The 14,475-nt window shown below is 44.3% G+C and overlaps 1 protein-coding gene across 2 annotated transcripts in view; it reads left to right on the plus strand.

The window, feature by feature from the left end:
* Positions 1–14,475, plus strand: part of LOC125287501 (A disintegrin and metalloproteinase with thrombospondin motifs 3) — a 71,209-nt gene that overhangs the window by 15,190 nt on the left and 41,544 nt on the right. For both annotated transcript variants that reach the window (XM_048233367.1, XM_048233368.1), the window contains exons 4-5: positions 6,311–6,507; positions 12,655–12,738. In XM_048233367.1, coding sequence (XP_048089324.1) covers positions 6,311–6,507; positions 12,655–12,738 — 281 coding nt within the window. The remainder of the gene's footprint in view (positions 1–6,310; positions 6,508–12,654; positions 12,739–14,475) is intronic.

Below are 14,475 nucleotides of genomic sequence, written 5' to 3' on the forward strand. Positions count from 1 at the left end.
CTCTGACATTCAAAGGTGTTTAGCGTAGTCTTAACCACTTCTCTGCACCTGTACTTCCACCACAATTGAACCTGAAAATGAATTTCGTAGCTTTTTTTTGGTTGAGAGTGATTTGCCCTATAGGGTGGGAATGCTTCCTTGTTGTAGAACAAGTGTCTGAAGCATCGCAGTTTAGCGGTCAGCCTTCCCTCAGACGTCAACCTTATTTTAGGACACATCCACATCATTACTTAAACAAATCACTGATGGCCAGCATGCCAATACTGGCCCTCCATTGGCAAACCCATATCCATTCAACTTCAGGGAATTTCACAGCACAGAGTGGCTTGCAACACAGTGGGAACGATTCAGAGCCGTTCAGTGGAATTCAAACCTCTGACCCCTGGAGCTGGCATAGCCTAGCGCCTTGCGTTAGCGTCTGGAGGAGCACGCTTCCTTTCGAGGGGCCTCCTCCTGTTCTCCTCTCGGTTTGGCTCAGCTGGAGAGCCTCACCCTCCCACACCTCCCCACCTCCATCCTTCCTCTCCCAGTGTTTATTTTTGTGGCGCTCTAAAATAGGCTGAACAGGAAGTCCATGAAGTTGGCGTAATTGGGAGGAAAAGAAAGACAGCGCCACGCTCTGCGCCTGGGTTTTCCACTGCCCACTGATGCCCATACCGCTGCTCTGGGGGGGGGAAAGGAGCGATGTGCCACCTGGTGAAACATGGGGTTACAGATCAATAAGAATGAAGAGTTAATCACATAGATTCGACATAACAAAGTTGTTGATTGACAGCCCATTAACATCCAATTAACACCCACAATTTGCACTGTTTTTTTTTCTTTCACAGTGCAAATACAGGCCATGTGTGCTGCTAATGTATTTCTATATAAAAAAAAAAATAGCAAGCAAAAATAGCATTTTATTTGAAAATGAGTCTGTCTTGATATTCTTGCCTTTCTGGTTTGCTTAATTAACCAGACAAATATTCCGATTCTGAGTGTGTTACTGAGAATAACAACAGCAACAACAACAACAACACACACAGGTTTGGTTAACCACTCACAGCCTGTCTCATTATCTCCTGTTCTCATTATCTCCTGTTCTCTTCTCAGTATATTTGTCTGTGCTAGTAGCTCAACTGGCTAAGCACTGTGCAGACAATCCCAGAGAAACTCATGGTTTCTATAGACCCTTTCAACAAGGTAAACAAAAACAATGCTTGAACGTTCTATTTGGTTCCCAATCTACTCCTTGTAGAAATGATAGCTTATATTATATATTATAGAGCTTCATGAGTCAAAGAGGAGAGGCAGTAATTAGTAGGAATGTAGAGACTAGGGGTTCTCAGAAACTCAACTCTATTGCTCCATTGCTGTCATCTTGTTCACTAGTTTTGTTTTGGTTTTGTCTTGAATTCTTAGCAATTACAATGGAATGTGATAAATCTCAGCCCCATGGCTAAAATTCCCCTTTATTGCTTATCCTACTGCTGTTTATTGTTCCACTGACTTTTTTTGATGCAGTCTACGCTGGTGTCTGTAAACATCACCTGATAGCAGCTGTCAGAGCTTTTGCAGGTAAATGTCAGACAGCCTCACGTATGGTGATAATATTTTGATGTTTCTGGAAACAGTAATTAGGGTTAGATGCCTTAGTCTCTGTTATTATTTTTGGGCTTTATCTTTTGTCTGAGAAGATAAATCGGCATCAGTCATTATTTGATGCCAGTATCTGCTATCTGTGGTTAACATTTGTAATCCACTTAGCAGCATACCAAAGGTGTGCTTTTTATGACAACTAATCAGGGTATCATATTTAAATAAAATTTCATAATATATGGTGCCACGAAGAACAGGTAAACACACTTGTCATTGACAGCTTTGTGCTGTGTAGCTTTGTGGTCTGGGTTATCATGCTAGCAAACGATTATCAATGGCAGCTGTGCTGTTATTGGTGGTTGTGTGGTTTCTGCATGCCTTTCAGGTATTTATTTCCTACCTGCCACTATATGAAAATTCCCTTTTGATTTATTCTGGAAAGAGAGAGGGGGCGACTATATGATACTGTATTCTGGGGTGGTGTAAATATGACTCCTCACACAGCCTGATGGATGCTGTGATTTTTACTACACCAAACGCATTTGAACTTTTATCCAATGTGACATTACAGAACATATGTTGTCATATGTTTTTGGAAGACATAGAGTTCTGTTAGGTGTTGTTATCTGCATGGAGTGTTGGTTTTAGGTCATAGAAGGGACGATAAACACTATTTGAGTAGTTAAATGTATGCACATTAGTTCAGTAATTTAATGCAGCCTTCTAAGTTATGCCTCTATGTTCCATTGTTACAGAAGCTTGTCCCAAAGCATTTAGATTTATAGAAAATGGTTTCCACAGATATCTCTTGTTTTGCATTTGGTAGGCATCGGAATTTTGGCACATGCTTTACTGTGTAGTATTTGGGCAGTTGCCTGTATTTGTTTAGATGTTTGTTGTGTTGCGCAAATAATTCGTACAGTTTGCCCAGCTTGGCTGATGGCCATTGCTTACTGATCACAATGAGTTGTGTGCTTTGAACAAAAGCATTATGTCCATGCCGCTATGAAGATGACAAAGTGGAAAAAAGACGAACATGCACACAACAAGATGTACCGCATAGCGGTACAAAATATGACCGCCACTCAGTCCTGTACATCCATTCCGCGAAAATAAATCATATAAATGAATTTGTCTCCATCTTATACTCCATCCCCCACTCTTGAAACTTTTGTGTATGCTTGTTTGGAATGTGTGTTTGCGGGCCGCACACAAAGTAGCCTACTGGCGCTGCAAAGGTGAATAGATTTGTAGCACTTGCCAAAAAAATTGTAGCATTGTTATAAAACCTTTAAAATATCTAAACAATCACAAGTAGGGCAGTTCATCACAGTCCATCCATTGCAACTGGACTGATGAAAGGTCACTTACACCTTTAGGCTACATTGTATTTGGGAAAAGCAGAAGCAGCATAATGTATTTATTTATTTATTATTAAACAAAACAATCCCTGTCAGTTCCATGCAGTTTTCAACAGCTATCAAGAAGAGAGGTCATGTCATGGATTTTTGTGAATGTTTCTTCTACATATGCATACGTTTAGTCATCTAGTTCATATGATATTCAGCTTTATTGTCAATGCACAAATTAAATAGCAGTAGTCTAAAACAAAATGCCGTTTTACCCAGTGGTGCAAATAACGGACATGTCCAAAAGGGCCTTCATGAAATGCGTTGCTAGACTGTTCATACACATTTTAACGGGCCAAGTTGAAGAGCTACTGTCCGTTATTGTTTGTTCAAATAATATGCTGATTCATGTTCCCTTGCATTTTGCAACTAGGTCCATGGTTAGTCTGGCTTTCGCCAGACCAAGCTCAATCTTTTAAGAAATAGAAAAGGAATCGCCAGCAGATCAGGCTGAGTTCACCCAGCCTAGTCCATTGTAGGCGCCCGATAGAAATATTGTTTAATTTTGCAATTGAGATATCCACGCACTAGGCTATGCTGGCGACCCAAATAAAATCTCCTTTGGGAACCAATGGCTTACAGTATCAAGCGGACTTAAGCTGCCACCTCTTGGTGAAAAGTTAATAGTTTTGCATATCAGTAGTAATACATTTCACGCAGCTGTGTGAATCACATAGTTTACACTTCTAAATGGAACCCAACCCACTGTACAGTAGCTCAAGGTCTGTGGCTAAAGCAGCCATAATGAAAGCGTTATCATTGTTTGGATACTTCACACACACGTGTTTTTTAATCGCATAGACTACTACTACCAAGCTGGAATAAAAGCACATTGACTCCCTTCTCACACCCTAAACACGCACTTCGAACAAACAAAAAACGTCTCAGTCTCACGGTATAGCCATAGGCAAAACTGTATTGGACTGGTGTAACGTTGGTACTAAATCATCCATCGTAAAGAATGATTTTTGTAACAAAATTTTTGCAACAAATATGTGTAGGTACAGCCCTGCCCTGGATACATCTCTCAACGTGCGCTCTAAAACATTTGGTTTAAATGGAGATGTAGATCACGGGTGCGTTAATAAATCTACATTATCGGGAAGTTGACACAAATTATTCACTTTGACAATTTATGTAGTTTCAGTCCTAGTTACTTTACTTTGAGCCATGCTCTTCCTTACTTGAATCACCTTTGAAAATAGAGGATTGAAGTAGCCTATATGGGTGTTTGGGAATGAACGTTGACTCAGATGCTTTTTGAGACTTTGAGCTAAATATCCCAGCCCGGTGTTTAGGATGCATCATCAGGTTATCTTTCAGGTAGCCTATATTTTCCATTAGAAAACCATCACGTAGCGAACGTGTGTGGGTAACTCACTTAGCTCCTGTTAGTAGCCTAGGTTATCGTTATAAACAAATGAGATGACAGTCGAAAGATGCAATTAGTGCTGTTATCAATGTTCTTGGTAGCCTATAACCGCATTTATGGTTTTCTACAAATACATCAATAATCAAATTGGCCTCTATCACTCAACCAATGCTAACGGTAACATTATTTTACCTACTCTAGGCTATTGATATAATTTAAGATTAACGTAGCCTACCTGCAGTAAAAACCAAGCATGTCCGATAAACATTCACAGATTTATTTCGGCTTCAAGAAGAAATGGGAATTACATGTCATGCAGAAATCCTCTTACCCTTATTAGACGTTCTCAGCGGTAAACTACAGTCTTGTCCTTGTAGGAAGCGTAGTGTCTTTCCAACCCACTTGAGATTAACTTCCAACAAAATTACGCCTCTCACTGCAACGATCATGCCATCTGGTGGACAAACGACTACGTGGCGTAATACTGGAAATGCAGCCAAATTATTATTATGATGAATATTTGTTTTTTCTTTAATCCTACTGAATTTGTAATTATGTATCGGCTGTTGTAATTGCCGATACTGATGGTATGTCCGTACCTGTGTGTGTGTGTGTGTGCGTGTGTATATGTGTGCACCACCCCACCATCTACAGGCCAATGAGGGTACAGTCACTAAATGTACACATAACTTAATTTTTTTAGACCCCCCCATGGATGAAATTCTACGAAACTTGGCATACCCCCAGAGAATGTCAGGTTAATCATACACATAAAATTTGGTGCAGTTCTGAATATCTTAACTGAAGAGAGGGCGATGATATTGCATTTTCATTTTACGCAAAATTTTATGGGCTAGGTTCCCTTGAGACCAACATACCATAAAAATTTCTTCATCCTCGGTGCCCCGGTTCAGGTAGTTATTTAGGAAAAACTGCATTTTTTAGGTTTCGGGGGGCCCAGCGCGGTGGGGGAGTGGCCCCCGGGGACCAAACGAAATTTTTCCGTAAAAGTCTAGTGGGGCTGCATACCCACCAAATTTTATGTGCCCCGGTGGTTCGGTGTCCCGGATATCGTTGACCAAAAATTCAGGAAGTAGATGAGGGGAGAAAAAAAAAAAACTGACAATCCCTATATGACCGCCGCTATTATCACCCGGTTGCCAGAACGCCTTGCAGTGTAAAATAATCTTCCAAAACACCACTGTCTCTCCTATCAGGGCTCCCTTATTAGTCAGATAGCACCAGTCCAAAATGAACAGCTGGAATTAGACATCTTGTTACATTGGGGGAGGGGCAGGGGTTACAGATCAATAAGAATGAAGAGTTAATCACATATATTCGACATAACAAAGTTGTTTATTGACAGACAATTAATATCCAATTAACACCCACAATTTGCACTGTTTTTTTTTTTTTTTTTTCACAGTGGAAATACAGGTCATGTGTGCTGCTAATGTATTTCTATATAAAAAAAAATAGCAAGCAAAAATAGCATTTTATTTGAAAATGATTCTGTCTTGATATTCTTTCCTTTCTGGTTTGCTTAATTAACCAGACAAATATTCCGATTCCGAGTGTGTTACTGAGAATAACAACAGCAACAACAACAACAACACACACAGGTTTGGTTATCACTGGTGCCCTCCTTTTATGGGCAATACTGGTCTGAAAAATAACTTCACATCTACTCATAATAACTACTTCCAGCAAGCGGACTCTTTTTTCACTATTCACTGCCGCTACGTTTGCTGTGCATTCAGACGTCAGGGTCAGTCTCTGGCTTTGTTACATTCCATTCTATGTGAGTGGTATCCTAGTGGCACTGTACCTTTATTGTACCTTGATTGTTGTAAGTTACTCTGGATAAAAGCGTCAGCTGAATGACTAAATGTGAATGTAAATGTACGTGTCACCTAACCCTGACGCGTCGTGTTCCTCTTTTGTCCAGTGGCTGATTTTGGCATCGCGGAGCTGCCCAACGCCCTAGACGCGGTGGAGCAGAAGCTGACCGAGTCGGAGCGCAAGCGGCGGGCCGCCAAGAAAGAGGACTACAACATCGAGGTCTTGCTGGCCGTGGACGACTCGGTGGTGCGCTTCCATGGGAAGGAACACGTCCAGAACTACGTGCTGACCCTCATGAACATTGTGAGTCCGTCTGTCTGTCTTCTCGCAGAGAGAGAAAAAAAAGTCCCCTCCTTTGTACATTAAATCTCCTTTCAGGCCTTTGGAGACTTGGCCCTCAAATGCTCCCTACTTCTCCCCACTTCAATCAATCAGTCCCAGTATTGCAGTGACAGAGAAGTGATTAGATGGAGGTGTTTGAAGTGCCACATTGTAAATGGAGATAGGAAGAAGTATGATGCCCGTGTTCATTATCATGATGTCTTTTTTTTCTCTCTTCCTTTCATGCTATTGAAGTGTGTCAAATGCATTGTTTCCTTTGAGATTCAACCCAATTGGCCATGTAGAAGCTCTCCAGAGCATGTTATCTGATCTCCATTATCTAACCTCTTTGTTTCCCCGTGATTTCATGGGTCAGATGGGGAGAGAAATCCCAATGGATATACCCTGCTGTGGCTGTAGCTTGATGAATTAGATTCGCTGGGGTGGTGGGAAGAAAAGAGAAGAAGGAAAGAGAGAGAGAGAGAGAGAGAGAGAGAGAGGAAAAAAAAAAGAAAAACTTCAGTTCATTCATTATGGGTTCCACCAGCTCCTGCCACCTTAAGCTGATTAGAGCCTGGAAATCTCCGCGAGTCAGATTTTCACAGGGTGCTGGTTTCACTCTGTAACAGTCACCATTTGGCCCCCGCCTCGGTGGTCCGATTAGCTGCAGTAGGCCAATTACGGACTTGACTGGGAGTCGAGAGGGCCGGCTTGGGGGGGTGGAGGTGTTGGTGGAGGTGGGTGGGTGGGGGGGGGGGGGGTTCGGAATACGGAGTGGCACTGCACAGCACGGCTGAGTGGTGCTTGTGGAAAAGGTGTGTGTGTGTGTGTGTGTGTGTGTGTGTGTGTGTGTGTGTGTGTGTGTGTGTGGGGGGGGAGTGGGGGCAGTGGCCCTGCCCGCGGCAGTCACCACAGCGGGGCATCAGAGTTTATGTGAAAATCCTCAAGCTTGAAGCTTGATTCAGGAAGAAGGTTGAAATGAGCAATGATTCGGTTTGCTTGCTCGTTTGATGAGAGCGTTTTAGATTTGAACACACAGTGCCTACATACAGCTCTGAGTTTTGGAGGGCTAAGGTTGGTGTAGCAGTTGTTTGCAGTATACTATACTGTCAAAAGTCAGAAAAGAGCAAGACTAAAAATAAACATTTTTTTATGCCTCCCCTCAAACAATGCAATTTGTTCAATTTGCTATACCGCTAAAGACAAGGATCAAACAGACTGGTAGTCACTGACAGTATCTGGAGGGGGACTTCATAAACTCATGCCCAGCACAACCCCTCCCTCCCTCCCTCTCTCTGATCCCCTGCTCCTTCAATCTCTTAGCCTTCCAACCTCCACCACAGTCACAGAGTGCTGTACCCATCAGCTGGAGAAACCCTCAGAGGGAGTGATTACTGGACAAAGTCAGGAGTCGTCCACAGAGGTGCCTGCACAGAAAGCCCACATTGTCTTTTATTCTCCCTCATTTTCCCACTATGTGTGTGTGTGTGTCTGTGTGTGTGTGTGTGTATGTGTGTGTGTGTGTGTGTGTGTGTGTGTGTGACACGACAGGAATTTTCAAAGAAATGTCATAGAAAGGATAATGACCAATCATGAAAAGGATTGGACCTTGTAATCATAGAGCTCTTAGAAGTCAAGGGTCATACAAGATGTCAGTGTTCCTGGTCTTTGTCAATCACAGTGTTTTTATACCGATTTTATACCGACCATATACCGATTTCGTTTTTTATCTGTGTGCCAAAAAGTGCATACCATAGCAAAAACTTAAGTTAAGTTGTAAGTAACTTTGTCCGTATAGGAACAGCGTTGTTTTATGGTCTTTGAAATGGTCTGTGGAAAGGCTTTGAGCTATTTTTAATGTTGTCCTCAATTTTTGAACAGGCCCTTCTGTTACAGATCCAACATAAACCCAGTTATATAGGTCAACATTAAACTTTGGGCCAGGAATTTCGATGCTTAACACAGGTCCTGGGGAATTTGAGGTCATTGGAGTATTCACTATTAATTAAGCTGTAAGGGACCAGTCAGATGCTGTAATTGCTCATGTTTAGCCACATTCACCACCTCATGTTTGAGTAGACCTCCCAATGGTTCCTTTGGGACTTGGGGACTGACTGTCGGAATCACTCCTGAAAGGATTTTACATTCAAAGTGAATGTCGCTACCATAGGGAACTGAATACATTTTTGAATAAATAAACCATTTAACGGTCTCCGTGAGGTCATCTGAACACCTGCTGGTTGCTTCCATTCATGCTCTCGTTATGACGACACCTAGCAGTTTCTTTTCCCATCACCACCATCTCAATGCTTCTCCTCATCATCTCTCTGTGCATCAAACGACCCTCTGACACAAATCTTAACACGGCACAGAACCGAATCGGCGGGTCTGTTTGCATCACGCTTTGTGCATTTGCAGGCCTACGAGTTGCACTATTTATGCACTTAGCATTCAGAGTGTTCGCTCTCCTCCCGCTTGGAACACAGCTACTGTGAGCCTCTCGCAATGTCTCACCTGCTCTTCACTCAGCAGGGCCATTCAAAACAATGACATCATTAGTGTACTGTAACATAGTAGGGCTCTCTCTCCATGCACACCCCCTACATGTCAACAGTCCTCATTCCCAACACCACCCATTGGCCTTCCCTGCTTTCCCAGTTCCCTAGAGTGGATTTGATCATCAGCACATACCGCTCTCATGACAGAGACGGCCTTTTAGGCCAAGCACACACACACACACACACACACACACACACACACACACACACACACATGCACACACACACACACACACACACACATGCACACACACACACACACACACGTGCACACATGTACACACACACACACACACACACACACACACACACACATGGACATGGATACAGAGACACAAACATACACGAACACAAAGGCACAGACACACACACACACACAGACACAAACACAAACACAGAGACATGCAGGCACACACACACACACACACACAAACACGGAGACACATACACACACCCTCACATGTGTACATCACCTGCACCTGATTGCCTCTTTTCCCCCGGGGCTTCGGACCGCTCGTCTCCGCTCAGAGACGAGATGACCCGCTGTCAGCGATGCTCGGCCAAGCGCCAACAGATTTAGTCAGACAGACAGCCCTCGGCCACAGACATACAGGAACTGGAGATGGACAGTGCGTTCAGGTCAGTTTCGAAACGCAATTTAGCTCTTTGGACTCTAGGGAAGAGTCTTTTTGAGAGTTGTCAAAGTGCAGACCCTTTGCAGTAATGAGCTCAGTGAGAGTGGTTACACAAGTTTGCCTTGGCCAATTACGAGAACACAGAGCCTGTACATTTTTTAAGCATCCCAGTGGGGGGTTTTCTACATTAAGTTTCAGTCAGATTGCATCAGGGCACCATAATGATTAGGCATGCCGGCATACAGGAGGTTTGTAGTGATGTAATCCCTGGTTGATAATGGGCTTCATAATTGTAAATCAGAGTGCCCGGAATTGCAGAAGCCACCCACAGTGAAGATGCACTTCAGTGGAGGACAGACTGATGGTGTCCATTAAGCCTGGGTCAAGAGCCAGGCCAGACTGTTTGGGTCAAGTGCTGTAACTTTTTCTGCTTTCGTTTATTTTTATGTTTGCACTCTCACTCTCTACACAGTAGCCTGTGGACAGACTCAAAAGAAAATGAGATTCTCTGGGTCGCAACAGAGATCCTCTGAGAACTCTCATTCATTACTCAAGTCTCTTCACAGGTAGACGGATTCCACAGAAAAAGAGTGAAAGAGAGTGAGAGATAAAAGGAGAGAGGGAGTGAGGGGGGGGGCGTATAGCCTCTGTGCTTTGGCTTTGCATCCCCTCTCTCCAGTCTCCAATCACAAGCAGACAGAGAAAAACGCTGAAAAACGAATTATTAAGGAGAGAGTGAGAGAGGAGAGAGGAAAAAAGAGAGGGAAGAGAAAGGGTAAGAGGAGAGGAGAGAAGAGAGCGAAGAAAGAGAGAGGGAGAGAGGAGAGGAGAGGGAAGAAAGAGAGAGAGAGAGTGTGTTGGTCGTAGATTCAGTGTGCGGTGTCCGCTTGCTGTGCCTGAGACCACCACCAACTGGGCCTGCTGGCACGTGTGTGTGTCTTTGTTCTCTGTCAGGGTTGGGGGGAGCGAACAGTATGAATTTGTGGAGAACAAAGAGAGGGGCTGTGTGACTGGCCCTCATTTTCCTACCAAGTTCAAAACATAAAACCAAAACAACAACAAAACATCACAGACACATCAGGAGTTACAGCTCTTACAGTGATGAGACTAAAGCTGTAGAGCTGTGCTGACATGTACAGAGGAGGAAGTATGTGTGTGTGTTTGTGTGTGTGTGTGTGTGTGTGTGTGTGTGTGTGTGTGTGTGTGTGTGTGTGTGTGTGTGTGTGTGTGTGTGTGTGTGTGTGTGTGTGTGTGCGTTTGTGCATACATCTGTGTGTGTATGTGCACATGTATATACTGTAGGTGTGTGTGTGCGTGTGTGTGTGTGTGTGTGTGTGTGTTTGTGTGTGTATGTGTGTGTGTGTGTGTCTGTGTCTGTGTCTACTGTATGAGTGTGTTTAAATGTGTGCATGTGTGTGGGAGGTGATGAGGGCTGGGTGCATAAAGATAAAACAGGTCCGCATGGAACCCTCCCCACCCACCCCTCCCCCCATCTCTGCATTTGATTGGAATTCCAGACCCTCTCTGTTCATGACGGTGGCTGCAGCTGGGAGGCCATGTGGCAACGGGAGGCATTTCATTTCTCTGCATTTGTCATAGTTTTGTGGGTCAGACTCCCGAGTCATTGCATAATAAGAGGCAGCACGGGACAGCTGCCGGCCGCCTTAGCAAGATACCGCACATGATCGCCTGCTCAATCACAAATCACAGGAGGGGACTGGACTGAGAGGATAGCGTTGCATGTGTGTGTGTGTGTGTGTCTGTCTGTATCTGTCTGTATGTATGTGTGTGTGTGTGTGTGTGTGTGTGTGTGTGTGTGTGTGTGTGTGTGTGTGTGTGTGTGTGTGTGTGTGTGGGGGGGGGCCTGTAGGGGGTTGCGTGTGTGTGTGTGTGTGTGTGGGGGGTGGGGGGTAGGTGGGGGGGGTGTGTTGCCTGTAGGCACCAGCATGTGTTTGTGTTTGTGTGTGTGTGTGTGTCTGTGGGTTTAGGGGGATAACATAGACATCAAAAGTCTACTGAGAGGCACATGAAAGGTAGGTCAATGAGTGCACAGGGTAGAGGGATCGTTGAGATAGAGGTGGAGAGAGGGAGAGGGAAAGATGGTGGATCTCAATGACTGTTTAAGTGTTTGTGAGGCAGATTTGAACATGTTATTGTGTGCGTGTTTGTGTGTGAAGAAACAGAGCGAGGTAGAGTGAATGACAGAGTGAGAAGCTCGTCAGTAAGTGGTGTTTCCGTGAACCCGGTCTCTGCTCAAAACAGCCATTCCTCTCGCTGGTGGATTGTTTTGGAGTTGAGGCCCTCGCGGGTAGCCATGATGAGGGGTGAGGAATTCAAACCTGGACGCCTGTCCTACCATCTCTGAAGAATGCGTCCTTGAGTCCAATTCTGTACGCTCCTTTTCACCCTCTCTTCCTCCCTTTTTCCCTCCCTCTATCTTTCCCTCCATCCCTCCCTCCCATTCTCTCTTGACTACAGACGCGTGAACCTTGTCTACCCTTCTTATAAAAGCTGTGCCTTTCATAATAGACCGCGTCATTTAATCAGTGGGATTTCACGGTAAATGACCATATACGCCGGTCACTTTTGTCCTCCTCTGGTGATAACCTTTAATAGCTAATGGATGTTTGCTCTTCTTTTGTGATGGTGGTGGAGGGGAGAGGGGGGGATTGACAGCTCTAATGGAGCGAGGTGTGTCTACAGCATGGAGGAGGCCATTTAGAGGCTAGCCACTCAGCCATGAGAGAACTAATGTCTTTGGGAGCAGTCTGCTTCATTTCTTTCAATGATGGCTCTCTTTCTCTCTTTCTCTCTCTCCCCCACTCTTTCTGCCTGTGTATGTCTCTCTCTTTCCTTTTTTTCTCTCTCTCTCTCTCTCTCTCTCTCTCTCTTTCTCTCTCTGTCTTTCTTCCTCCCTTATCATTTCCTTCCACCAGGTAGATGAAATCTACCATGACGAATCCCTAGGAACCAACATCAATGTGGTCCTCGTGCGAATCATCATGGTTGGCTACAGACAGGTAAGACCTCACGAGGCTCCCTACGAACTCTGCACATCAAAACATCATGTTTGCCACCCCTCTCCCCCACCCACCCACAGCCCCCCCCCAAAGTGCCCATCTATGTACTGAAATCAAAGGAAGGTGGATGACAGGTGAAGAGAAGAAGGCTCCTCACTGAAGTAAACCGGAGGAAATGTTGTGGACCCTCCTCAGCACTTCTCTCTGTGCCGAGTGTCTACTGTTGACAGTGGTTGAGTGACTTTGGGGTCAAGGATTAAGCATCTGGTTGGATGTGTAGAGACAACTGGAGTGGGATAGACCTTTACATGCCCCATGCGCTTCTGGGCCTCTCTTGCTAGCGTTCAACATTGATATCCAGAGTCTTTAATGTTTGATCGAATCCGTTGTCTGCCAGCTTAGCAATGCGTGCGTGTGTGTGTGCGTGTGTATACAGTGTGTGTGTGTGTATGTGTGTGTATGTGTGTGTGTGTAGGGGTGAAGGGTCACTCCTCAGACTGTCCAAACATTGCGAATCCATATCAACTCGGATAGGGGGGAAATGCTGTTTGGACTGCTGGCAGGCACACGCAGCCTTTTTGAGAAATGTAAAGGTACACTTTTAAAAGTCTCACACACCTTCTGCCAGCAGATGCTGAGAGAGGGGGAGGGGGGGCGCAGAGAGAGAGAGAGTCAGTATTTATTTCACATTTTGTTCCTCATACTCCAACAGCAGTAGTATAGCATCTGTCTTATACTTCAGTGCACTAGGGTCGTTCAACAGAAAACGTAATAAGTACCTAACCAAGCATGTAATTGCCTTGCAGTCACTTGATTACATTTGAATGTTATCTAAAAAAAGTATTAGATTTCAATGAGCACTCCAGCCGTTTTATACTCACATTCACCTGTCCTTAAAACTGGAGGCTGTGTGTTTGCAAGGGCTTCTCCGAATCAAATTGATTGTCTACAGCTCCCCAGCCAGATGCACAATTGAGAATATAGAAATTGTGAGGTGAGTGGCTGAGGATGCAAAAAAGAAAGCCAAGGAATGCATAAAAGGAGCTATGTATTAGTTTTTCCACGACCATATAGCTATCAAAACCGGGTGGTCATCTCACACTACACCACACCGGGATCTAGCCATGAAGCTGCTCATGTTCAGTAAAGCCACAGTGGCAGCCATCACAACATCGTCAGCAGGCCCATGGGTTATGGGTGTCCAGCACTAGCCAAATGATAAGGAATGATGGTTTACCCACAAAGGAGTTGCACACAGATAGAGAAACTAATTTGTCATGGTTAAGGTCACTTCAGCTCTAGTTCGGCTGATGATACTCTTTTGTCTCTTTTAAAGCTAAAATACTGACGTGAGTAACTGAAGTTTTTATACAATTCTTTGGTATTTTTTATACAATTCTACAGAGTAACTGTCATTTCTGTAGACTTACTGTCACAGATCTCTAACACCTAGACACACACACACACACAGACACATTCCCTTTACTTGCAGTGTGTGACGATTGGGGTGTGATTTCACTCTCATACCTGCGCTTCATGATGCCAGAGCCCTATGGAGAGTTTGATTTGTAGCCTACTATCTGTGGGGTTAAGTCCTCTTGTGGAGCTGCTAACCCTCCCCCGAATAAAGTCTGGTGATTGACAGAGTCTTTTTTAGCAGCATTCCCACTGTGGGCGTCTCAGAGGTATTCTGCAGGAGGCACATTGCCCTAAACAGCAAACAGCAGAAAAGATTAA

The sequence above is a fragment of the Alosa alosa genome, chromosome 22 (genome assembly GCF_017589495.1).
Source record: "Alosa alosa isolate M-15738 ecotype Scorff River chromosome 22, AALO_Geno_1.1, whole genome shotgun sequence".
In the NCBI taxonomy this organism is placed as follows: Eukaryota; Metazoa; Chordata; class Actinopteri; order Clupeiformes; family Clupeidae; genus Alosa; species Alosa alosa.